The 25,017-nt window shown below is 40.6% G+C and overlaps 1 protein-coding gene across 3 annotated transcripts in view; it reads left to right on the plus strand.

Moving 5' to 3' along the window:
- VPS8 (VPS8 subunit of CORVET complex) overlaps positions 1-25,017 on the plus strand; it is an 83,724-nt gene that overhangs the window by 3,867 nt on the left and 54,840 nt on the right. For 2 of the 3 annotated variants that reach the window (XM_033150071.1, XM_033150070.1), the window contains exons 4-24: positions 166-296; positions 685-778; positions 1,587-1,619; positions 2,326-2,380; positions 2,851-2,856; positions 6,069-6,193; positions 8,157-8,243; positions 9,398-9,465; positions 11,170-11,323; positions 11,414-11,473; positions 12,404-12,511; positions 12,985-13,065; positions 15,096-15,266; positions 16,401-16,475; positions 16,972-17,007; positions 17,852-17,942; positions 18,583-18,629; positions 19,493-19,582; positions 19,953-19,999; positions 20,730-20,952; positions 22,714-22,803. In XM_033150071.1, coding sequence (XP_033005962.1) covers positions 166-296; positions 685-778; positions 1,587-1,619; positions 2,326-2,380; positions 2,851-2,856; positions 6,069-6,193; positions 8,157-8,243; positions 9,398-9,465; positions 11,170-11,323; positions 11,414-11,473; positions 12,404-12,511; positions 12,985-13,065; positions 15,096-15,266; positions 16,401-16,475; positions 16,972-17,007; positions 17,852-17,942; positions 18,583-18,629; positions 19,493-19,582; positions 19,953-19,999; positions 20,730-20,952; positions 22,714-22,803 — 1,872 coding nt within the window. The remainder of the gene's footprint in view (positions 1-165; positions 297-684; positions 779-1,586; positions 1,620-2,325; positions 2,381-2,850; positions 2,857-6,068; positions 6,194-8,156; positions 8,244-9,397; positions 9,466-11,169; positions 11,324-11,413; positions 11,474-12,403; positions 12,512-12,984; positions 13,066-15,095; positions 15,267-16,400; positions 16,476-16,971; positions 17,008-17,851; positions 17,943-18,582; positions 18,630-19,492; positions 19,583-19,952; positions 20,000-20,729; positions 20,953-22,713; positions 22,804-25,017) is intronic. The other variant, XM_033150072.1, reaches the window with a different exon arrangement.

Below are 25,017 nucleotides of genomic sequence, written 5' to 3' on the forward strand. Positions count from 1 at the left end.
TTTATTCAGCAATCTTTGAGCAAAGTCTGTCTTTCATCCCTGTCTAATACCATGCCTAACTGGCACCTGGCAAACCCAGGCAGTACTGCTGTAAGTTATATTAGTGCATTGCAAGGCTGGATATAGCAGGGTTGGCCAGCTATGTTATTTCTGTCTCTCTTTTAGACTGATGATGAAGAAGAGCCATTTGTTCTTGAGGATCCTTCCCTTCTAAATATCGATAACATTGACACTCACTCATATGATACTTCATCAGTAGCGAGCTCTGACAGCGGCGATAGAACACACCTGAAAAGGTAACTGTTTGTTGGCAAATACCTTGATGCGACTCTTTTGTGATAGATGCCATCACTGATAGGGCACAGGATTGGTAAGCAAGAGTTGGCAACTTGCGCCCCACCATGGGAGAGGAGGTATGGCAGTTGAATGAGGGGGTGTAAGGAAATGGCATAAGTGCCCTCCTCTCCTGTGCCACTCATGTCCTCACATCTCCACCCCACTGGTGGCCTTCTGAGCTGACGTATCTGTGGTGTTGCACTGTTACATGTGTCATGGTAGCGTTTGCATGGCAGTAGTGTATCTGGTGTTCTGCTGGCATAGTGGGACTTTAGCCCCTCATCTAGCAGTTTCTCTGGGCTCTTAACTACATATAGAGTTCTGAGAGATTGTCCTTACTTTACAAAGGAAGAAGAAACTTCGTGATTCTTTCTCCATCCATGGCTCTGTGATACGGCTGTCCCTTCTGAAAGGAATCTCTGCTCAGATAGTATCTGCAGCGGTAAGTAGCTTTTCTCCACTGAGGCAGATGAACAACATGGGCAGTACACAAGTCAGAAGAGACAGTAGTTCATGCAGCGGGTAGAAAAGGATAAACATGAAGTTTGTTTTCCTAGTCTGCAACTAACTGGGGTCTAGGGATTTGGATATGCGGTCAAGCACACTCTTCCACTGCCTCGTGTTCTGTTTCTATTATTTCTATTTATTTTATTTATTTCATAACATTTATACACCGCTTGATTTGTAAAAAACAACAGCCCTCAAAGCGTTCTAGTTATTTCTGACAGTCACGTGGGTTAAAAAGAGCTCTGGTGAACTCGCAAGTGTTCGTTTGAGAATCCTGAAAAATCTGATTCTCTGGGTGATTTTAGGACTGGGTGTGAGCTCCTTTTAACTCCATACTGGTGATGGTCACACATAATGGTAAACCCAGGAGGAGGATGCTTCTAGCCACTGCATTTTGTAGCTTTGGGGGGTATTTTCCATCTGTGGGAAAAGCAAAATCCACTCTGGAGTGAGCAGAACCCTTTTCTGTGCAGTCATAACCTGATGAATTCCCATATGGAATTAATCTGGTTGTGGGGGGGGGGGGGTGTCTGAGTCAGAGTTTCATATTCTTAGTGGCAAGCATAGGCTTAAGTTTGGACCAGATGACCCTCAAGACCCTTCCAACTCTACAATTCTATGATTCTATTCTTTCAAATGGCAAGTTGTGAAGCCTCACATGATTATATCTGACATGCAGATTATTTTGTGTTTCACACTTACGATTATTGATGTTAGTTGCACAATATATATTTCTCTTTTAGGCCAAAGTGGATGCTGGCTTACCCACTGCGATCGTAAGTTTATGAATAATTATACAATGCTTGTTTCACTTTTGACGTTCTTAAAGCTTTGTATTTTTGCAGACCCTGTTTCTTTCCAAAACTATTTTATTTGTATTATACTATATAGAATGAATGAACAGATGTGAATAATCCATATAACAAAATAAAGGACCCAAAGCAGTGCACACAATCTGGTACTCCGGTAACCCTTGCAGTAGCTATGATAAGCAACATTTGGATGTAAACCTCAGCTATGGATTGCCAGGCTTGGGCTCCTTAGCCATGAGAAAGAAATGGGAAACTCTTGCTTTTAATTAACTTCTTTTATCTGAGTTTGGCATTACCTGGTCAATCTGCAGTTAGCCTTAACTATGGTTTACTGAAACAACCCAACTTAAAATCATGGGGTGGGATTCATTGTTGGGCTATAATGAAAGTTTGCACAAGTCTAACTGCCACCTAATGTATATGATGATAATCCAGTCCGTCACCTGTTCCAATTATAAAAGTCACTTCAATCAGTTCTTTTTGTGAAATAACCTTAAGTCATTTGGTCAGCAAGTGCTTCTGATATGGCTTCTTCTCAGTCCTTTATAGAAACCTACTCCATGGGTGCATAACCTTTTAGGGTTAATTTCTAGTTTCAATTTTGCTTACTTAAAACATTGACAATCTGATTGCTAGTTTTAATGCTTTCCCTTGGCTTTGCTTTGTTTAGGCAGCATCAAGTCTCATAGCAGTGGGAACATCCCATGGACTGGCACTGATATTTGGTAAGCAAGGGTACCTGTTGAACTACTTAAACTTCAGAAAAATCACTTTGAATTTGATTTCTGTGGCATATTCTATTTGTTACATTAGTACCAATATGTCTAGTCATCTGGTTCAGTAAGCTTAGCAGGACATGCTACATGTAAGTAATGTGATGTATTTTAAAATGATATTGACTTGCAGGCTTTCTGGATTAAAAAAGATTTTGTTCAAATAAGGTAGGGTTGTTGTTTTTATTTTGCTTGGTTCTCTATATGGCATTTAAAGGAAGTGTCTGGATATGCTCTTTTGGCTCATGTTACAAAAAAAACTGATAGGCATTTTGCCTGTTGCAACACCCCACCCCACCACCACCAGAAACTAAATTGAGATAGTCTCTTTCTGAACAGAAATATTTTATTGGGTATTTTTCCTCCCTATTGACTTCTGGCTTTTCTTTTTCTCTCAACTTTTTTCCTCATGGACTGAGAAGGCAAAGGTATAGTACTGTTGCATCGTGCATGTAACTTGCATGAACAGCTCCACATTTTAAAACTGTGCCACAACTATGCTCTGAATTCTGATACGACAGATTACATTTATATTTATTGAAGGTATTTGTATACTGAAGGTCTGGACAATATGTTCACAATGTAATTTTAGGGCATAGGGTGCAGGAGTTCACAGAAAACCCTGAAGCTATTTCCTGTTCTGGGAAACTCCTCTGAAGAAGAGACAGATATTTTGTCTGTAGCTTTTAGTACATCATAGCTTTGATTACCACTCTGGCAAGAGGTTCTGGTCTCCAACTAGGACATATTCAATAACCACCTATACAGTCATGGGGAAAAGAAAGTACACCCTTTGAATTCTGTGGTATTATCTGGACATAATAACAATCACCTGTTCCTTAGCAGGTCTTCAAATTAGGTAAATACAACCTCAGATGAACAACATCACATGGCATATTACACCATGTCATGATTTATTTAACAAAAATAAAGCCAAAATGGAGAAGCCATGTGTGGAAAAACTTAAGTACACCTTACGATTCAATAGCTTGCAGAACTACCTTTAGCAGCAATAACTGCAAGCAATTGATTTCTGTGTGGTTTTGTCAGCTTCTCACATCATAGTGGAGGAATTTTGGCCCACTCTTCTTTACAATGTTGCTTCAGTTCATTGAGGTTTGCTGGCGTTTGTTTGAGGAAACTGGCTGCCTGCCACCTCTGACGGTGTTACTGCTTTTCCCACCTGCCTTTTCCTCTTCTTCCACCATCCGTCTCGTGGGCACTCTTCTTCTCTCCAGAGGCTTTGGCAAGGTGGGGGTGGATCCTGAACCTCGCAGCTAATTAAAATGACGAGGTTGGGAAGTCCGTATGGTTAAGCAAATCCAGCCAAATAACTTGCATTCTGAAAGTCTGTAGTAGGGATGGCTGAGGGCATCCCCGCCCCGCCCTCCAACCCTGGTATATCTGACTAGGTTGATTCCTGGGTGAGAGCCAGAAACAACTAGGAAGGTGTGCATGTGCCTAACCCAGCCTCTTGGTGAGAGATGTATGACTGGTGAATGGTGACCTGGTAAGAGCATGGAAATTATTCATGGGTACATTCGCAGGGTGGTGGGTGGGTGGCAATGTGATATTGAGCTCTCCCTTTCTGTGGTGGTCCACCATTTGTGGAATGCCCTCCCTAGTGAGGTGCGTCTGCCTCCATCGTTAATTTTCAGAAGGAATTTGAAAACATATTGGCTTACTTAGGCATTAGGTGGCTGAAGGATACCTGTTCCTGGCAACTCTGAAGTCACTGGATAAAATAATGTTTTTAACTGTAACTGTTCTTAGAAATTGTGGGTGTGTTTGCTGCCCTGGCTCTTTCTTTCATTCATTCATATAACTGAATGAATGAATAAAAACATCATCATCATCATCATCATTATTATTAATAAATAATACTTGAAACAGAGATATGTGTGTGAAATGATGATTTGATTTTTAAAGAGCATGCTCTGTGGTAAATACAATTAACTTAATTCATTTATAAAAGTATTTAAATACCATTTGCTCACAAAACATTAGGGCTGTGCACAGCAACATAAAAAAATTAAAAGCAGTACAGAGCAATCATTAAAGTGACTGACTACCCAAGGAAATTTTAAACTGCATAGACCTATCGGCATGTGTTTGGCCCATGCTTTCTGGATTTATTTTTTTAGTGTGTGGTGTTTTATTGTGCTACAACAGTGTAAATGAATCCGAGTTTTGCTAAACGCTGTTTGTTGTTAATAATTACAAATAATAGGTAAAAACATATCCTTACACTACAGACTTTATGCATTCACAAGGTTGCAAAACATCCTGTTCACCGCCTAGTGTTGTACTGACATCCTTCAAAGATCAGCATATGAATTTTTTATTTTTCAAAAGAGTTTGAAGCCATATACCTAGATTTTTCCTTCCTCCAATCCATTTTTAAAGTGGCTGTTTTGTAGCTGCTGCTGTTGTCGGACTATTTTTTTCTTTTTAAATACAACATTTTAAAATACAACATGCATATTAGTTTAAGATACTTGGGCATAAACCCAAGTTTGATCACATTAGTGGAAGCAAATATCATGTACTGAAAATGGATAAGAAACTTCACTCAAGTAGCCTTGGGGCACTTATAGTTTTTGACTGGAGAGTCTAACTAGTTTCTAGAGAGCTGCTGAACTAAAATAAGGAAGCTGTGTTTCCGCCCCCTTCCCATTTGAATAGCTGTCTATGCCGTGTGAACTGGGGATTGTTGCAATCTTTAGTTTGGTGATCTTCATGCTCATATATTTGTGTGTATGTAATCTTGCTTCCAAATGAGCGTGGGGTTGAGTGGGAACTGCTTATCTTGACCTATAGGATTTTGTATTTTTCATTTTTAAAAAGATATTTTACATAAACTGTGATGGTGGTAGTGGCAACAGTAGACATTGTCCATTGGCAGCCTGCTGCCACGTTTGTGACTTGGAAATTCCCTCAGTGCAGTGTGCTTCTATGGCATTTTGGGAGGAAAACATGGTGGCCATAGCAAAATAATTTTCTGTTCTATTCTTTCCCCTCAAGCTTATAATTGAGGCATAGCTTTTATTCTACTCTCCATTTTTCTTTTATTCTCTGGTCTTTTTGTATTAAATTTCTAAAATATAATCTTTCTCCTGAAATAACTAAAGTGTTTTGTCATGTTATCCTGACTTTATTATTGACCTACTTCTGTCTCCTTTCTTTTTGCTGCTATAAATAATATTTTCTTTTTATTTTATGTGGCTTATCCTTCCCTTTATAGCGCTGGCCATGTTGCTCCTTTGTGGGCTTCATTGGGTGCCATTCCTCTTCACTGTTAGAATTTTAAATTCTGTGTTTAAAATCACATAAGCAGTTGCTCCTCATTTCTCACTCTCCACAAAATATTTCTTCACCACCACCACCTGGTGAATTGTAAGCATGTTACACCCAACTTAGGTGTCACAAGTAATCATGATTATGCAAACTCGGAAAGGAAGGATGAGGATGAGAGACCAGTTTGTTGCTAGTTCTCCATATCATGGGTTGAATGATTGAAAATGTGATGTCTGAAATGAGCTAATTCATGATGTGTAGAATTACTCTTGATTCTAGGATTGATGTGCTGAACTGTGGTGTTGATGTACCCATATGTTAACTAGGCATGCTTTGTGTTTAGATCCTAACCAGGCTCTTCGGCTTTGTTTGGGCAGTACTGCAGTTGGAGCACAGTATGGGGCTATATCTGCTCTTAGCATCAACAACGATTGTTCAAGACTTCTGTGTGGTTTTGCAAAAGGACAGGTAAGGTTGATATGTGGCACAATACTGTGCATGCTTACTCAGAAGTAAGTCCAGCTGTGCTCTGTGTACCCTAAGGTAGATGTGCCAAGGATTGCAGATACAGGCGACTCCCCACTTACCCGAGGGTTACGTTTCAGGCCCCCGCACGCATAAGTGAAATTGGGTGAAGTGTGGAGCACCCTCTTAAAAAACCCTTTAAATGTCCTCTCTGCTGTTCCCTTTTCAATCCATACCAAAAACACTGTATCCAAAAATATCCACAACTAGAATTGAAGCTCTGGGGCTGACAGGAGGCTGGAGCATGCATGGGAAAACTGCTGCGCCACCCCGCACATCAGCTATAAGGCAGAGAGGCTGAGCAGTGTAAGCAAAGCCCTGTTGTACCTTCAGTCTCCTTGGGGCTTCCTCTGCCTTCACTGTTGTCCTCTTCGGGCTCCAGGGAGGGGTCTCCTCATGAGCTACGAGGACTCTCCGGTTCTCTCCCACCATTTCTGGCTTTGAACTGAATTATTTTTTTATTTCCAGCACCACGCGTTTATGTGGTTGTGCGCAAGTGAGGGGGGTGCCTGTAATCAATGGCTACTGGTTGTGATGGCTTTGTTCTACCTCCACTGTCCAAGGCAGTGTCTCTGAATTCCAGTTGCTGCAAGTGAGGAGACTGCTATTGCACTCAGGTTCTGCTCACAGGCTTCCTATGGGTATCTGGTTGGCCACTATTGGAACAGAATGCTCAATTCAATGGGCCTTTGGCCTGATCTAGCTGGGCTCTTCTTATTTGATTCTGGAGAGCGATGATTTTCTATTTACACCTTTTGTTCTCTCCATAGATAATTTCTTTCTACTGTGGCTTATTGTAGGGAGAAGCCTGATGACCCCAAATATGATATAGATTAGTAAGCAATACATCTATCCCATGTACATGTATCTATGTACTCTGTGAGGCCTTATTTTAATGCCAGAAAATTCAGCTTTTGTTTAAGTCTAGCTTTGATTTTCTCAATAAAAATGTCATAAGAGAGAAAACAACATCCATTTTATTTGTTTATTTTGTGAACTCTATATTTAGTTCCTAGTAGAACTTTCAAAGAATGAATATATATATATAGAGAGAGAGTGTGTCATGTTACTTATTTTGGAAATTGGGGGTGAGCAATCTTGGCAGTCTTGCTCAATCATGTTGCCTAAGCTGGTGGGAGGAAGCTTCTGCTTTTAAACCGATGGACAAGCCATAGTGCAGTTTAGATGTGATATGGCAATTAAGAAAACTTTGTGGCCTTCTCCATCCTTTTGCTCCACGCCCCTTGGCTCGTACAGCCCTCCCTTTTCGTGTTGTTACTAAATGTAGTTGACAATCGTGCCTGACCAGCATAACCCTAATTTCTCTTAACCATAATTAGCTTTCAAACCAGAGTTTGAAACCAGGATTAGACCCCATTTGCTCTCAAAATGTGCTTAGCAGTAATTTTTGTTAATCATGCCAGCTCAAACTTTGCAGTCAGGATAGCTACTGGTAACCAGGAGAAAGCGCTGAGGAGGGGAGGACATAGGAGCCAACTCTAGGGGCCGATAGGACTTCGTCCTCTCATTTTTTTTGAGGGGGCTGCCCCCCAGTTGATGGACATTGCTATTCAAATGGTGTGCAAACACCCTGTCATGTGATCAATTATGCAGGGTGGGGCTTACTTGACCCCCCCCAATATTTTATTCAAGTTGGCACCCCGAGGGAGGAGTCTGCTCCCAGTCTCCAAACCATGGCTGTGGGGAAGCGTGATGTCTGAATTAGACCTTTGTTCTCTAAAACTTTATAAAATGTGAAATACACTCTGTGCCTGGAAAAGTAGGACAAAATAATTGAATAATGCTTGATTACACAAGAAGATGGTTGGCAAATATTTTGTAGGTGTCTTCATGCTTTGTTAATCCAGGCTTGTATTAGAGAAAATTAATGGTCTTTTACTTATAGATTACAATGTGGGATCTGGCTAGTGGAAAGCTTTTGAGATCAATAACAGATGCTCATCCTCCAGGAACAGCAATTTTGCACATTAAGGTAAGAAATATTAATTAATTCTGCTTTGTGAGCTGTGTTGGCTGCACTAAAATTGTCTTAGATCTTTCTGACTATAATAAATTGTGCACACCTAATACAGTACCTGTATTTCTTACCTCAGAATTTGAATTGCATAGGAAAGAGAAGTATATTAAAAATATCCCACCCACTTCTGAAAGGCCACAGATAGTTAAAGATCAATGGCCTGGTTATAGAAGAAAGCTTTTGCCTGGGGCATAACAATATATAATGGTGGTGCCAGGCGAGAGCATTCCACAAACAGGCACATGAAGAAGGGCACATGAAGAAGGGCCTCAGATGATGATTGCAGGGTCCGGTTTAATCATAGAGCCAGAGGCAGTTCTTGAGGAACCGTGGTCCTGATCCCTTTAAGACTTTATAGGTCAAAACCAGCACTTTGAATTGGGCCTGGAAACTAATTAGCAGCCATTGTAATCAGGCCAGGTTTGGCGTTATATGCTCAAACTGTCTTGCCTCAGTAAGCAACCTGGCTGCTAAATTCTGCACCAGCTGAACTTTCCAAATTGTCTTCAGAGGCAGCCCCACATATAGCACATTACAGTGGTACCTCGGGTTAAGAACTTAATTCGTTCTGGAGGTCCGTTCTTAACTTGAAACCGTTCTTAACCTGAGGTACCACTTTAGCTAATGGGGCCTCCCGCTGCTGCCGCCGTGCGATTTCTGTTCTCATCCTGAAGCAAAGTTCTTAACCTGAGGTACTATTTCTGGGTTAGCGGAGTCTGTAACCTGAAGTGTGTATAACCTGAAGTGTTTGTAACCTGAGGTACCACTGTACAATAATCTGACCTACAGGTTACCAGAGCATAGACAACATAGGTTAGGCTATCCCTGTCCAGGTAGCAGTGAAGCTGGGCCACCAACAGAAGCTGCTAGAAGGCACTCTGCGCCACTGAGGCCACCTGAGCCTCAAGCGACAGCAGTTGGTGCAGAAATACCCCCTAAGCTGTGTAACTGCTTCTTCAGAGGGAATGTAACCCCATTAAGAGCAGGCCACCTCCCATCCATCTGGTCTAGGGAAGTGCCCATTAACAAGTGAGGTAATGTTAATGAAAGAAAGTTTTAAAAGTTGCTGAGAAGATAGATGTGTGGGGGAAAAATAATGTTCTGTTCAGTTTACAGATGATCCAACTCTAGCGATTTGCAATGACAGTGGAGGCTCAGTATTTGAACTTTCTTTCAGGTAAGAATCTATGGGTTTAACGTCAGATGACAGCATTGTTGAAAATAGAACCTTTATAATGAAATCTTTTCTAAGGACTTGAAGTGCAGCATTTCAAACACCAGGTTGTGCTCAAGATTTCAAGTTGAACAGACTGAGGAAAAACACTAGAGGCTTTAGAAGCCTAATTCTCTCTTCAGTATCCCTTTTTCATTACTGATTGGAGAGTGTCAGAGATTTGGGACTACTTTTTATGTTTCAAAATCCCCACATAGAAGGTATGTTTGTGTAAGGCTAGCATATTACTTGATTTTAGCTCACAATGCCCATGGCTGTTCATCATGGGAGTATGCAGAACCCCCCAGCATTAGAAGCAGTAGGCTAGGTCTGGTGTAATCATTGGGGTGTTAGGCTAGGACTGGGGAGACTTGGGTTCAAATTCCACTAAGCCACAAATTTCACTGGGTGGCCTTGAGCCAGTCACTGTCTCTCAGCCTAACCATGGAAGGTTGTTGTCAGGATGAAATTGGTGGGGGTATAGAACTCTGTACGGAGCTTCAAGCTTTTTGGAGGAGGATATAAATGTGTGTACTTATGTAAGTTGCTGTGTGTAGATGTGCTTGGGATCTATGATCTGTCACAAGCTTCCTACACAGTGCTTTACATGGGTGTAAGTATTTTGACTTGCCAGTGTTCTGTGGATATGCATTTTATGTAAAGATTAGGTAACACATAAAGGGCCTGAGTTGGATAATTTGACCTACTAAAAAACTTTTTTTTTTTTGCTGCTTGTTTCTTGTTGACCTTGATGTATTTTCTGACTGTGCCTGTGATGAAGGGTAGTCTCAGTCTATTAATTAATTAATTTACTGCTTTTTCCACAAATAAACCTGTGCTCAAAGCTGTAGCACAATAACAGTGATACATAATGAAAATTATAGTATAACTGCAATTTAACAATACAGGTTTAACATTTAAAAATCCATTTAATGAATATCAAAAATTAAGTTGTGCACAAAGTTCACCAGTGCACCCACTGAATATCCAGTAACTTAACATCCAGCAATAGCTTCAAATCTTATTACATTCATACTTAGCAACCCTCCCCCTGCTCCCAAATCTAGTAAGGCAAACTCTGTTCAGATTTCTAATCTGTTCTATCCTGATAGATTCTGGCAAATAGCATTTAAATCACAAACACAGTAAAAAACTCAATATAAATTCTATTTATCGGTGCTTATTACTGTGCCAGAAGCTGCTAAATAATTGTTTCTGCACTAGCTCCTCTTCTTGCCAGTGATCTCTGTAGCTGCTTCTGTGCAGAGACCCATCTTGAAACAGTGTAAAAAGTCGCTACAGACAACAAAAATCACAGGTGCTCTGCTGGTCAGTATCATTTGTGCTGGATTTGCAAATGCAGTTGTTAAAAGCCATTCCTGGAATGACATGCAACACTTTTGAAAGCTAATTTGTATATTCATTTTCCTATACACACAATTACAGGTAGGTAGCCGTGTTGGTCTGCCATAGTCAAAACAATATTTTTTTTAAAAATCCTTCCAGTAGCACCTTAGAGACCAACTAAGTTTGTTCTTGGTATGAGCTTTCGTGTGCATGCACACTTTTTCAGATACACTGAAATAGAAGTCACCAGACCCTTATATATATACACACAAGTCACTGTTGTAAATTGTAGCTGTTTATGTCCTTTTCCTTGATTCTCAGGAGAGTCATGGGTGTGAGAACATGTGAGTCACGCTGCTTGTTCAGTGGTTCCAAGGGAGAAGTCTGCTGCATTGAGCCTTTACATGCAAAGACTGAACTGAGAGACCATCCCATCACCCAGTACTCCCTGCTAGCAATGGCTTCCTTAACAAAGGTGACTTCTACACAAGACATCCTGTTTTAAAATGGAAGAAATTTTGCCGGATGTAGAATGTTTATTACTTATTTTCATTTCTACCTGCAGATTCTTGTCATTGGCTTGAAACCGTCTTTGAAAGTGTGGATGACTTTCCCATACGGTCGTGTGAGTAATTTTGACAAATTAACGATTGTTCAAAGTGCTCTGGTGGGGGATGAGGGTTACTGGGGCCAAACCTACCATGAAGCAAAGGGAGGAAACTGCGTTGGGTGATAGATGCAGCCCCTCCCACTCCGACTGTTTCTCCTCATCCTGCCCCATTCCACCCAGCCATTACCTTCTGTTGAAGGACAGAGCTGTGTCCCACATAACTTGTCCTGCACCCCCAAAATTAGCCTGCCTCCTTCACTTACAGTGGAGGATGTTCCCTTCTTGAATCAACTTCTGGTCTAGGCTGCTTCTGTACATGTGAATAGAGGGCAGGATGCCATCTTGTCCTTTGCCTAAGGCAGAAAATTGTCCTAGGCCAGGCCTGAGAATCTTTTGAGGAGAACCTTAGTTTGGATGTCTAACACAACCTTCCATTGTCTTGTAAGAACTTTATACAACACACACTGTGCCGATGGAGTAATTCTTTGCCAAATTAGGCATACCCATAGCTGTCAACTTTCCTTTTTTTGTGGGAAATTCCCTTATTCCAGCACCGTTTCCCATTGCAAAAAAAGGGAACGTTGACAGCTATGGCTGTTTCCAAATGCAAAAAAAAAATAAAAAAAAATGGAAGGTTGACAGCTCTGGGCATACCTAAGACCATTGAAATCAGCAGGCTTAAGTTCACCCACCTCTGCAAGGACTGGAGATGCTAATGTTGTACATTTCAAGTTGATTGCATCTTTATAAAGCTTTGAAAAGTAAAGTATTTTTTATATATTTAGTAAAGAGCATGACTATAGCATTAGTTGAATCAGCAAGTCTTTTTGTAAATTGAGTTTAAATTAGACCAGTATGTTTCACTTTCAAACCTCCCCCCTCTACAGCCAGTACTTTTTCTTTCATTTACTTGGTGCTAAGAATCTAGTATATTTTCATCTTCAGATGGACCCATCCAGTGTTCCATTGCTAGCATGGCATTTTGTTGCTGTACAGACATCTGTGAATCCTGTGCTTGCCTTCTGCCGAGGAGATGTTGTCCATTTCCTTCTGGTAAGGTTCATTTTATCAATCAGCTTTGGGGAGTTGCTTTCTAAATACATATTCCCTCAGAGTAGTTGGTCATTAGGATGGCCACAGTTGTATTGTAGATGAGTTTCTCAGCTTACTAGTCTGTTGGAAAAGCCAAAGTATCTAATTGTTCAGTTTGACTTTCACTTGAGTGTACGTTGTGATTTGTGGGAATCACTCTTCTTTATTTATTTCCTGAATTATTTATGTACCATAATTTCATTAAAAAATAAATCAGAGCTGTTCTCAACAAATATAATACGGTAAAACAGACACAAGCTAATCACCAGCTGACTATCATGAAAAATGTTGGCAAATTTTAAAAAAATTCTGCAGGTGTTAGACGAAAACACAGCTGAAGGTAGCACAATTGTAAGCAGCCCATGAGCTTGATGGACCAATTGTCTGACATGCAGTTTCTTATGTTGCTATGAATTACCTAATTTCATCACCAGGTTAAAAGAGATGAATCTGGAGCAATACATGTTACAAAGCAGAAGCAGCTACATCTGCACTATGACCTCATTAATTTTACAGTAAGTTTTTACGTTTTATTTTCTAGTAGGAAATGCGAAGAATTTTGTTGCTAAAAAAGAAATAGGCGTTTCTTCCATTTAATAGGCTGTTAACTCTTCAGAAGATGAACCTTATCTGGGTAATGATTGTCAAGGCTGGTCGATTCCTCTTCACATTACCACACAAACGTCTCTTGGTCTTTTATAATTTTTTATTAAGGATTCACAAACAGTATTAATAAATAGTTCTTAACTTCAACTATCACTCCACAGAGTCATTCAGTTCAGATACCTTCTGAGCTCTGCTTCTCCCCTGACCAGCAACTCTCAAAAGGCTTTTCCCGCTCTTTTTCTAACCTCCTAGTGAGGACTGGCTTGTACCTCCCCTCCCCCGAGTTGGAGTCATAATTTAACCCTTGCTTCTGTGAATATTCAAACTCTTTTTCTAACTCTACCCTGACAATGATGGTCAGGGGTGTCGGATGTTTATGTTGTTGTCTCCCTGCTGGCCTCTGTTGGCAGAGGAGCACCACCATTTAGGGGGCTGTGCTGTGACTGAGGCTGCAATGTCACTCATCTCAGAGGCAGAGCTAGCTGCTCTGGCACCCGGAGTGGCGCATATGCAGTGCACCCGGGGGCGGGGCTAGCCGCCCGCATGGGCGGGACGGCGATGTCACCTCCCCCTCAGGGATGAAACCCTGGCACATACCCCCATTCCTCCACCAGTGACTCAGCTAAGCTACTTCCGATTGTTCTCTCACCTTTTTTTAGCAGGGTCCAGGGGCTCAAGGATCCTCCTAGCAAATTAGAAAAGCAAAAAACAACCCACAATCCGACATGACCAATGGCAAGCTGGTAAAGTGTTGGTTGCAGAAATGGCTCATCTGCTCCCCACCTCCATTTTAGATGGCTCTGTTATTTGCTAGTGAATTTCAGCGTAAAATACATTATTGCCACTTTAATAGTTCTCATTGTGTTGTCTCTTGAGCCACAATCTTAATTTCTTCTGATTTGCCTTAGTTTGATTCTAGTAGAAAACTCATCAACATTAACTATTTTTGGAAGGTTGTTTAAGACTGAATAACCTGGAGGTTTAAAAAGTGTAAATGTATAACCTTCAGCTCTCTATATTGGACAAACAGGCCAAACCTGGACATAAATCTGACATCAGGAATCACAAGACAGAGAAACCAGTAGGAGAACACTTCAGTCTCCCAGGACATTCTATACAAGATCCCAAAGTAGCTGTCTTATTGCAAAGGAATTTAAGAAATAGGCTGGAAAGAGAAGTTGCTAAATTGCAACTCATTACCAAACTTAACACCATGGAGAGACCTGGTCTGAATAGAGACATTGGATTCTTATCTCATTATACTTGACAAAGCCATTTTTAACCTTCTCGCCCCTTGCTTTTTCCTGTAAGACCAATTGCAGTCATTAACAGGTTTACCACACTTATCAGCCAATCACCCATTCCCACCACCCTTCTGAGTAATACCCCTCCCCACCCTCTCACTATATTTAAGGGTCTGGTGACTTCTGTTTCAGTGTATCTGAAGAAGTGTGCATGCACACGAAAGCTCATACCAAGAACAGACTTAGTTGGTCTCTAAGGTGCTACTGGAAAGAATTTTTTATTTTTATTTTGTTTTGACTACAAATTGATTTTTTTTTATAAACTTCATTCTAGTTTTGTGCCTTGGGGCTTAAAGGGGTGCTTAAAGTTTTGCTCCCAATGGTTGTGGAGACCATCATATTAAGAAAGAATTTGTCACATATTTGTGGTGATTTGTACATCACACTTGAGATTTTTCTACTTTAAAATGTGTGCTTCTAGTCTTGCTGATCATGGTTAAATATTCCCAGGAAAATTACATGGTGTTCCTCTTACTTATTTGTACTGAGACCCCAACTTCTAAAGTTAGTCATGTTGCTTCCAGTTGTATAATTTGGATGTTATGGCTTTGTAAGATTTACTTAGTGCCCAATAATATCCCCTGTCCTTTTGTGTTATTAATTGTTGGTACCTTTCACCTTTGCTTGATTTCTAGTGGATAAATTCACGCACAGTGGTGCTTCTGGATAGTGTGGAGAAACTGCATGTGATAGATCGTCAGACGCAGGAGGAACTTGAGACTGTGGAGATCTCAGAAGTCCAGTTAGTGTACAACAGCAGCCATTTCAAATCATTGGCTACAGGAGGCAATGTCAGCCAAGCACTGGTACGGCCAAATGAGACATGTACTTAATTAACATGTTGGTTTGTTAGGAATTCCTATCTAACATCTGGTGTGTCCTGAAACTGCAGCTAAATAACACCTCTCTCTCTCCCCTGCCCCCACCGTTTCTTCTTATAGTTCTGTTTTTGTACAATTGGGTTTTGTATTCTTTCTTTATGGCATAACTGCTTGAATTTTAGCATGTAGTGCAGTATGGCCTTGCAGGTAGCAATAGAGAGAAAAACCAATGATGAGAGCTGACATACAGAAAGGACCTTCTTTTCCTTTCCAACTATATACACTTCTACACATCCAAAAGATACCTTGAAACTCTGCCATCACTTTGCTGCACACAGAAATTGTTTGTTTGCTTACATAGCAATCACAGTCTCATATCCAGATTTCAAAGATTTTAAAACTTGCCCATAGTTTTGTTCTTTCTCTTGCCCATTTGGTAAATTTCAGCAGAAATTAGCTTATGTTTCAAGATTCTGCAGTGCAAACTATATGTCTGAAATATATTCAATGCATTTGGTAAATATTAGCTGCCTTGTTGACCCATAACACATCATTAAAACTCTTAGTGGATCACAAATGAATGTTAAATGACTACTAAATGCTCTACTTTGAATTTGTCACCTGCTGTGGGTTAAATCACAGAGCCTAGGGCTTGCTGATCGGAAGGTCAGCGATTCGAATCCCCATGACAGGATGAGCTCCCGTTGCTCGGTCCCTGCTCCTGCCAAACTAGCAGTTTGAAAGCACGCAGTGCAAGTAGATAAATAGGTACCGCTCCGGCGGGAAGGTAAACAGCGTTTCCGTGCGCTGCTCTGGTTCGCCAGAAACGGCTTAGTCATGCTGGCCACATGACCCGGAAGCTGTACGCCGGCTCCCTCGGCCAGTAAAGCGAGATGAGCGCCGCAACCCCAGAGTCGTCCGCGACTGGACCTAACGGTCAGGGGTCCCTTTACCTTTACCTTCTACTACACAAAGGAGAGAGAGAAACGACTGAATAATTAAGCTTGTCTGGCTGCACTTATTTTTTCCATTGCCCTATAATCCTCATATATTTTCTTACTAATGAAAAACACAACTACTGTACTCTTGTACTAAATAAAAACACTCCATGTTTTCTAGGCGCTGGTGGGGGAGAAAGCTTGTTACCAGTCAATCAGCAACTGTGGTGGTCAAATATTTTATTTAGGTACCAAAGTAAGTCTGACCAGGTTCTTTTTAAACTATTTTATTGTTTATTAGGCCTCTTTATCTGCCTCTTATTAGAACGATTAAGTTATTATTACCTCAGTATAGAATTATTTGTCATTTGTTTTAGTACTTGTAAAGCTTGTGTGCTTTGGCAGAAAGGTGGTGTATATAAATAGAGTAAATAGAATAAGGCTATCAATGGCTCCTAGTCATGATAACGATATATACTACCTCCAGCAGCAGAGATGGCATGAGAGGTTTTTTTTGTCTTCACATGTTGCTTGTGGTCTTTTCATCTGTATCTTGTTAGCCACTGTGGAAATCAGGATGCTGGATTAGATAGCCCTTTGATCTGAAGTTGCGGGATTCATGTTTCTTCAGCACCTAGAATAAATGTTGCCTAAGCATCCTGCGAGCTAGTATAGGAATTCATAGTTACTACCAACGAACGCTTAAGTAGACAACTGCATTTACTTGCGCTTTTGCTTTCCTCTACTTTCAGTCTGTCCATGTGATGACACTGAGGAGCTGGAGAGAGGTAAGTGAAGAGAAAGGCCCTAGTGTATTAAGGCTGCAACCTTAAATTCACTTACATAGGACTAAGCCTTTCTGAAGTAAGTTGGGCTTATAACTGAGTAGGCATGTATAGGATGACACTGTAGAGAGCTTAGGTTCATGACTTGGTGACAGGAGGAATGAGCTGCCTTCAAGACAAACCTTTGCAGAGTAAATATACATATTATGGACAGAAAACATTGGTGTCCTGTTAACTGAACGTAATATTTTCACCAACCAACATAATAAAGCATTGCTAATCTAGACTGTGCTGTATTATTATTATTATTATTATTATTATTATTATTATTATTATTATTATTATTCATGAAGCACTGAAATATTACCTCAGTACTGTTGATGCTGTATGCGTATCAGCAATGAGGGAAACTTAAAAAAATGTGAAGAAATTGCTAAACAGAGTTAATGTATCATGTTCCTTCCATCAGCAAACCCTGTAGTTAGTTTTGTTCCAAACTGACAAGTGGATGACAAATAAAATGGATTGGCTTATTATTTTAATTGCCATTAATTATTGCCCAGCTCCATGTTATTTCAAAGGGCAGTTGTTTTGATGTTATGATGTTAATCATTTTTCAGAGTGGATTTGTGGAGTACTATTTGTGAGTGGCTGATTGATCTGAGACACGTGTATGTGGGGGTCATGCACGTTGTAATTTTTTTGGGGGGAGGGGTTGAATGTTTCTGTTCTAGAAATGTCTTCAAACACAAACAGTGCAATTAGAATTGCTAAATTAAATCCTTAATTGGAGATTGCCTTTGGTCACAATTTGTAACAGTTGTTGCTGTTGTGTACCTGACTTCAGAGAATAGACCACCTTCTGAAACAAGACTGCCTTAATGAAGCACTGGCTCTTGCTTGGTCCTTTCATGAAGGGAAAGCCAAGGCTGTCGTAGGTAAGTTTGATTTAGGTATTGTACCACCTAAGTAATCGCTTCAACAAAACCCTCACCTTTTTGTTGAGGAGAAAAGTGTGTTTTTATTTTGGTGTCAAAATCCAGCTTTTGGCACAAATTAAATTAAGAATAAAAATATTACTGGACAAATGGATATGGCAGTACATTGCACCTGCAGGATGTCCCTGTACTTGTAAGAGCTGCCCTGCTGTATCCATAGAGTCTGTCTGCTCCCAGCATCCTGTTCCCAACAGTGGCCTGTCAGCTTCTGGGCAGGCAGGGGATGAAGGCCCACAGGCAAGGGGTGAAGGCAAAAGCCCCCCCCCCATTGCTTACCTTCTAGCAGCTGATCTTAAGAGATATATTGCCTATGAACATGGAACTTTCAGCTTTCTGTCCTGGGTAAAAGCCATTGTTGGTACACCTGTCATCCATAAATTTGTCTAATCCCATGCTAAAATTAATCCTGCTTGTATTGTAATTCTACAGTATATGTGGTGGTGGTTATACACTTTAAAGTTGTGTTTTGAGACATTTAATTTTTTTTTAATTGCCTACTCTGAGTTATAATAAGTGAGGAGCTTTTTCATTTGCAGTCTGACCTTGAAAATACTTGGTATTCTGTTTTGTTTTTAAACAGGGTTGTCTGGAGATGAACAGAAACGAAAGGCTGTTGTTGCAGACAGAGTGAGTTTTTCCTCTTCCTAATCTCATTTCTCTCTCTCTTTTCAAATATGGAGCTACATTCTATATTTCTTTCTTGTACAGTGTTGCTTTTGTTTTCTCAACAAACAGCTTAGTTAGGGTGTGTGTGTTGGTGTACCTCTGAATGTGTAAAAGCAATGGCAATTAAAGGTCAGAACTGCCATCAATGCATATTGTTCTTTTACATCATAAGTGATGCTCATCCTTATTAACAAACACCAGAGTATATAGTTACACCTCCACAATGATTAAACATTGACACTGTACATTAATTGATATTGGGTCCAAACTTTGTGGGAGGTCCTGGTAGCCTTAGTGGTTAGAGGCACCTTTAACAGCTATGGCTGTTCCTGAACTGGCAGAGCCTTGACCACAGTAGTTCAGTCTTTGCTGACTTCAAGGTTGGATTCCTGGCAATACATTCTATGTGGGGCTTCTCTTGCACTAGATCTGGAAGCTGCAGTTAGTGCAGAATGCTGTAGCGTGACTGCTGACAAGAATGAGACACCTCTGCTCAAAGATCTGCACTGGCTGCTGATTCACTAAGTTCAAGGCTATTCCTTTTAGATTCAAAGGATTGTGGATAGGAAACCCAGCATCTATGAGAGAACTTTGGCAGCTGGACAGCCCACCCCCAATTTGCCCCTGTATCCCTTTCTGAACTCATTCCTAGGGCCATAGATCAGTGGTAGAACATGTTCATTGCATGCAGAAGATCCCACATTCAGTCTCTGGCATCTTCAGGTAGGGCTGGGAATGTTCTCTCTCCTTCCATCGTCAAGCACCTTCCTTTCATATAAAGCATGACGGGCACTCCCTACCTCTGTAATCTTTCTGTTTCACAGATGGTTGAAATTCTTATCCATTTTGCTGATCGAACGATGAAGAAATGTCCTGATCAGGGTAAAATCCAGGTTATGGAGCAGCACTTTCAGGTACAATGCTTTTGCTGTGATTTTTCTTTTCTTTTCTATTTCCACTTAAAATTCAGAGGTTAAAACAGTTATGAATTGTTTCAAGAGAAATGGAAGCACCTATATAAAAATAATATTTCCTTGTATAGGCTGCTATCATGCTGCTCTCGGACATCTTGTGATAGACATGGGGTTGATTCTTCTTTGTCAGAATTTTTTTTTTCAAGTCTTGAGGATAATGTGCAAGCAAATATAGTGACTTCCTAATTTTGTGATCTCCCTATATCAGTGCAAGTTTAATCTTTTCTGGATAACAGCTACATAGCAGTAATAGGAAATCAAGTAGTACTTGTGGATTGTTAGTGACATTTTCTGTGTGGTTTTTTCGCAGGATATGGTGCCTGTCATTGTTGATTACTGCCTTCTGCTTCAGCGGATGTAAGTGAGAGCATGAGAAACTTGGTTACTGAATTCAGTAGATTTGCCATATATACTGGACTGCCACCTATAGCTGTTCCTTGACTTAATGACAAACAGCAGGTGTCCCAGAAGAAAAGTGGGATATGAGAGCTGACAATGATGGAACAATTGAGCCATAGGGGAAGCTTTTCTCTGAATTTCCTGTCTGAATGATCTTGAATTACAGCACTGCATTCACAATTGCTTATTTGTACAATTGGGGGTTTCTAAATGGATTTTCCTCTTAAGGCCTCACCTTTTAAAGTTTTTGGTCCAAAGGACAGATGTTTCAGGAATTTCATCTTTGTGAATTCTAGTGCAAATTGATCTGTGCCTTCTGGAGTCATATGCAGATCAGAATGCAATTATCCTTTTGGATTTCACATTCATCTGAATTTTACAAAGCAGTTCTCACATCCAAAAAAAAAAAAAAAAGGTACCAAAATGTTTATTTTAAGATAGGGTATGTTACTAAATGACACTTTGTGGAAAAAATACATATTTATAAACTGATATGTATTTTAAACATGGGACAGAACAGATTTACTGTCTGAACACATGCAAAACTGATACTGGCAGAAATAGATTGACCAGTCCCCCATCCGTAATATGAATGCAGGAAGTGTTTTGGTCTGCTGTGTATGCTGTAGAAATAAACCATTACTAGCTAAAATAAGTTTTTAATATTCACTTGTCATCTTCATTCTAGGGATCTGTTGTTTAGCCAGATGTATGACAAGATGAGTGAAAATTCTGTGGCAAAGGGTGTCTTTCTGGAGTGTCTTGAGCCATACATTTTAAGTGATAAATTGATGGGAATTACAGCTCAAATTATGAAAGATTTGCTGCTTCACTTCCAAGATAAGAATTTAATGGCAAACATGGAGGCTTGCATTGTACATATGGATATCACCAGCCTAGACATACAGCAGGTGATAATTGGTAACCTTTATATTTTGACATGGATGTAATCTCATTCTACATACTGCTATTTAAGTAGGAATGTTTTTAATAGTTAATGTACAGGATGTTTAAAACGTTTTGTTTTGCATTGTGCTAAAGAGATGCCCCTGGGCACTGTAAAACTCTAAAAAGCATTTTAGAACCAGACAAGATCTCTAAATAAATAAATAAATAATAAATACATTTTTATTTATGCCCCACCCTCCCTGGCCAAGATTGGGCTCATGGCAGCTAACACCAAATATATAATACATTAAAAACACAAAATCAAACGATTAATTCAAAATACAATTCGAGTCACATTTAAAATCAAAATAAAATTAAGTGGGAACCCACGAATCATAACTGTAGGGGTAAGGCATTAAAATTTCACCAGGCCCAGCCACTCATGCTGGTCCCATATGGGCTGATAGAAATAGCCAAAGAGGCCACTTACATACAGTGTCCCGTAGAGAGAAGGGGGTCAGATTGGGCCCGGACCAGTTCCATCTTGCATGCCCTGTGATAAGATGTCAAACCTCACAGGGCCCTAGTCTCCTGCAATAGAGCATTCCACCAGACTGGGGCCAGGACTGAAAAGGCTCTGGTCCTGGTCGAGGCCAGTCTAACCTCCTTGAGGCCCAGGACCTCCAAAGTATTATTGTTTGTGGACCACAAGGTCCTCCACGGGGCATACCAGGAGAGGCAGTCCCGTAAGTTCGAGGGTCCTAGGCCGTATAGGGCTTTAAAGGTTAAAAGCAGCACTTTAAACCTGACCCTGTACTCCACCGGGAGCCAGTGCAGCTGGTGTAGCACTGGATGAATGTGGTCCCATGATGAGGACCTCATAAGGAGCCTTGCCACGGCGTTCTGCACCCATTGAAGTTTCTGGGTCAGCTTCAAGGACAGTCCCGCGTAGAGCAAATTAAAATAATCAAGCCTGGAGGTGACCGTTACATGGATCACTGTGGCGAGATCAGGGCGAGAAAGGTAAGGGACCAGCTGCTTAGCACAGTGGAGGTGGAAAAATGCTGCTTTTGCCACAGTTGCAACCTGCTCCTCCATAGAAAGGGAGGTTAATCTACATTAACCAGCTATAATTATATGGATTAATACCAGTTTCAAACTTGGAGTAAATCAAGGGTGCTCTGGTCTGCAAGCCAAATTAGGCTTACTCCATTTGGTCTGCAAAGCCATTTTTAGGAGTCCATGCCCACTCCCCCTCTACTTGTCATGTGTGATGTCACCAGGTGTCTCATGGGTAAGGGCAGGGCTTCAAAGGAAAAATTGGGCGCTTAAAGTGAGCTCCCAACTGTTCTTTTGGTGAAGCACTTCCACTACCCATTAACTGATGAGCAGTGGCTTGTTCAAGGAGGGGGAATTGTTCTCCCTTCCAGTGCTGCTTGAATCTTAAAAAAACTGGAGGTTCAAAGAGCAGCACAGGACTGTTTGAAAGCTTTTCCAAAACAGCTGCATACTGCAGTTTAAGAAGCAGTATGGTTCTATTTGTAAAAGGACTTTAAACATCCCTTTGAAAAGCCGGGAATTCCAAAAACAGCATGTGGACGTTCGAAAGCCCTTTGCTACAAATTATCTCCCTTCCCCCTCATTTAAGGAAACCAGTTTCAACTTTTTGTATATGTATTGCTGAGTTAGTTTACGTTATCTTCTGAGTCCACATTCTGCTTACTATCTGTTATAGCGTTGAATAAATCTTCAAGTCTCAAGGCATATTTTTTGTTTGTTCCTAGGTGGTCCTCATGTGTTGGGAGAATCGCTTGTATGATGCCATGATCTATGTCTACAACAGTGGCATGAATGATTATATTACACCAATGGAGGTAGGAAGATTGGAGCATAGCTGTCAACCATCCCTGCTGTTTCCCAATGCTATAATAAGGTATTTTCCCACAAAAAAGGGAAAGGTTGACAGCTATGGGTTGGAGCCACATACTAAGTATCTTTCATGCTCATCATCAGTTTTCCACAAGATGCTTAATTACCATCAGCCCCAGCCAAGGGTGGCTGATGGTTAGGAATTAAGGATGTTGGAGTCCAACATGGTCTGGAGGCCATCCCATTGGTTTCCTTTACTTCCTTAGTCTCTTGCTTTAGACTGGAGCAGTCCAGTTTTTATTCTTCTTTAACTGCAGTTCTTATTTATTCTGAACACTGTGCATGTGTACGGAGAAGCCACACACACATTCCCTGGGTGACATTGGCCACAGCCATTTTCTCTGAAGTTGGGAGCAATAAGTCTCATGGAGCTGGTTTAAGTGAGTAACTTTCGAGGACTTGCTCTTCAGCCAGTGGTTGTTTTTCCCCCAGACCAAATAAATAACTATGCAACATTTGACAATAAACAAGTCAGTAGCAACCTATTTACTAAGGATGTAACCAACTAGGGCTGCTCATAAGATGTCTGAAAAATTATCACCATTTTATTTTTCTTCTGATAAAAGTGCAAGCAAGCAATAGCAGAACTGAAACAGATTTTAAATTATTGGAGGCTCTTACGCAAAGAACTTTGTGATATCATCACTGATGCTGAGGCTAAGGGTGCATTGTAATAAATTATATGCAGTAGCCTTCCAGAAAGAACTCGTGGATACGAGATTCTTATATGGTTCTGCCTCCCCAACATCATTTGTTGAACATTGTGATTATCTCTTGTTACTTTCTGGAGATAGAATTCAATTAAATAAGAGCATTGGTAGAGTACTGTGTAACCTTGCAGTTGTCATTGGACTACAGCTCCCATCAACCCTCGCCACTGGCCATAATAGTGGAGATTGATGGGAGTTGGAGTCCTACAGCTTCTGGAGGACTACATGTTTCCCATCTGTGGGAACCTCTGCTTATTGCATACCTGTTTTCATTGCAGGGAGAGAAAGTGAGTCAGCTAGACTGTACTATGTTTATTTAAACCACTGGATTAAAATCTCTCCTTTTCCTAGGGAGAGATACTGTATTTAAATAAACAGAGAGCATTGTTTTACTTGTTAGATCCCAACATGGTGGGTGAGTGGGGAGTCATTGCAAGCACTCAGAATTTTATTTTGTAGTTTGGGATTGCTTCCTAGAAAATAACAAGTAAGCAGGCCACTGGAAAAACTGTAAATATGGGTGCCTTAAATATGTTCCTTCTCTCTATTAAATTCTTTATTTGATGAATCATTCAAACCTGTGTGGACACATATTATATCATGGCAGGTCTAGGACTACTGGAAAGATGGTGCCACTGTGGACCGCATGGTGGAAAAGGTCAAATTTTAGCTGTTGTCATGGAGAATTTGAGAGAAGATCATGTAGTGACACATTCATAATGTCAACTACCAGCTACATAATTGCACTGACATTTTGTTAAAGACAGAATAAATCCCTTGTATCTCCAAAATGTAATAACATAATTTCTAAGCTTGTTTGTTTGTTTTTTTGGTCCAGGTAAAAAAATAAGTAGCACGTTGGTTTGTTTATTATAACGTCACCTTAAGTATTCATCATCTATTCCTTTTCATTTACATGAGCAATCATGATGCTATTTCAGTCTTCTTGGAGGGAAATAAGTATGTTATTTCAGTGGTGGTAGCAGTGGTTATTAAGCAACTGCATGAGTGTACTGATATCAGTTTTCTGCCTGAAAATTTTAGTGCTGAAAATGTTCTAAAGGATGGTGGTAACTACTGCAGTATTAGGGCATCTGCATGAGCCAGTTTTGCCACTAGTGCTGGCTGAATAACTGTTAGTGGCAGCTAAGGGACACTTTGTACAATTCACATTTCCAACCCAAGGTAATTTATACGCTGGAAATGTCATCAATTCCGTGAGTAATTCATCACCAGTGGGAAACATCTATTCATCAGTTGTGCCGTATCCTGTGTTCAGGATTCAATCCCCAGCATCTCCAAGTAAGGCTGGGGGAGACCCTGGTCTGAAATACTGGAGAAAGTGGCTGCCAGTCTGTGCAGGCAGTACTGAGCTAGATGGGCCAATGATCTCACTTGTTATAAGGCAGCCTCCTATGCAAAGAAATTAATATTGAGATGGGTAGAAAG

Source organism: Lacerta agilis, chromosome 5, assembly GCF_009819535.1.
Source record: "Lacerta agilis isolate rLacAgi1 chromosome 5, rLacAgi1.pri, whole genome shotgun sequence".
Lineage (NCBI taxonomy): Eukaryota > Metazoa > Chordata > Lepidosauria > Squamata > Lacertidae > Lacerta > Lacerta agilis.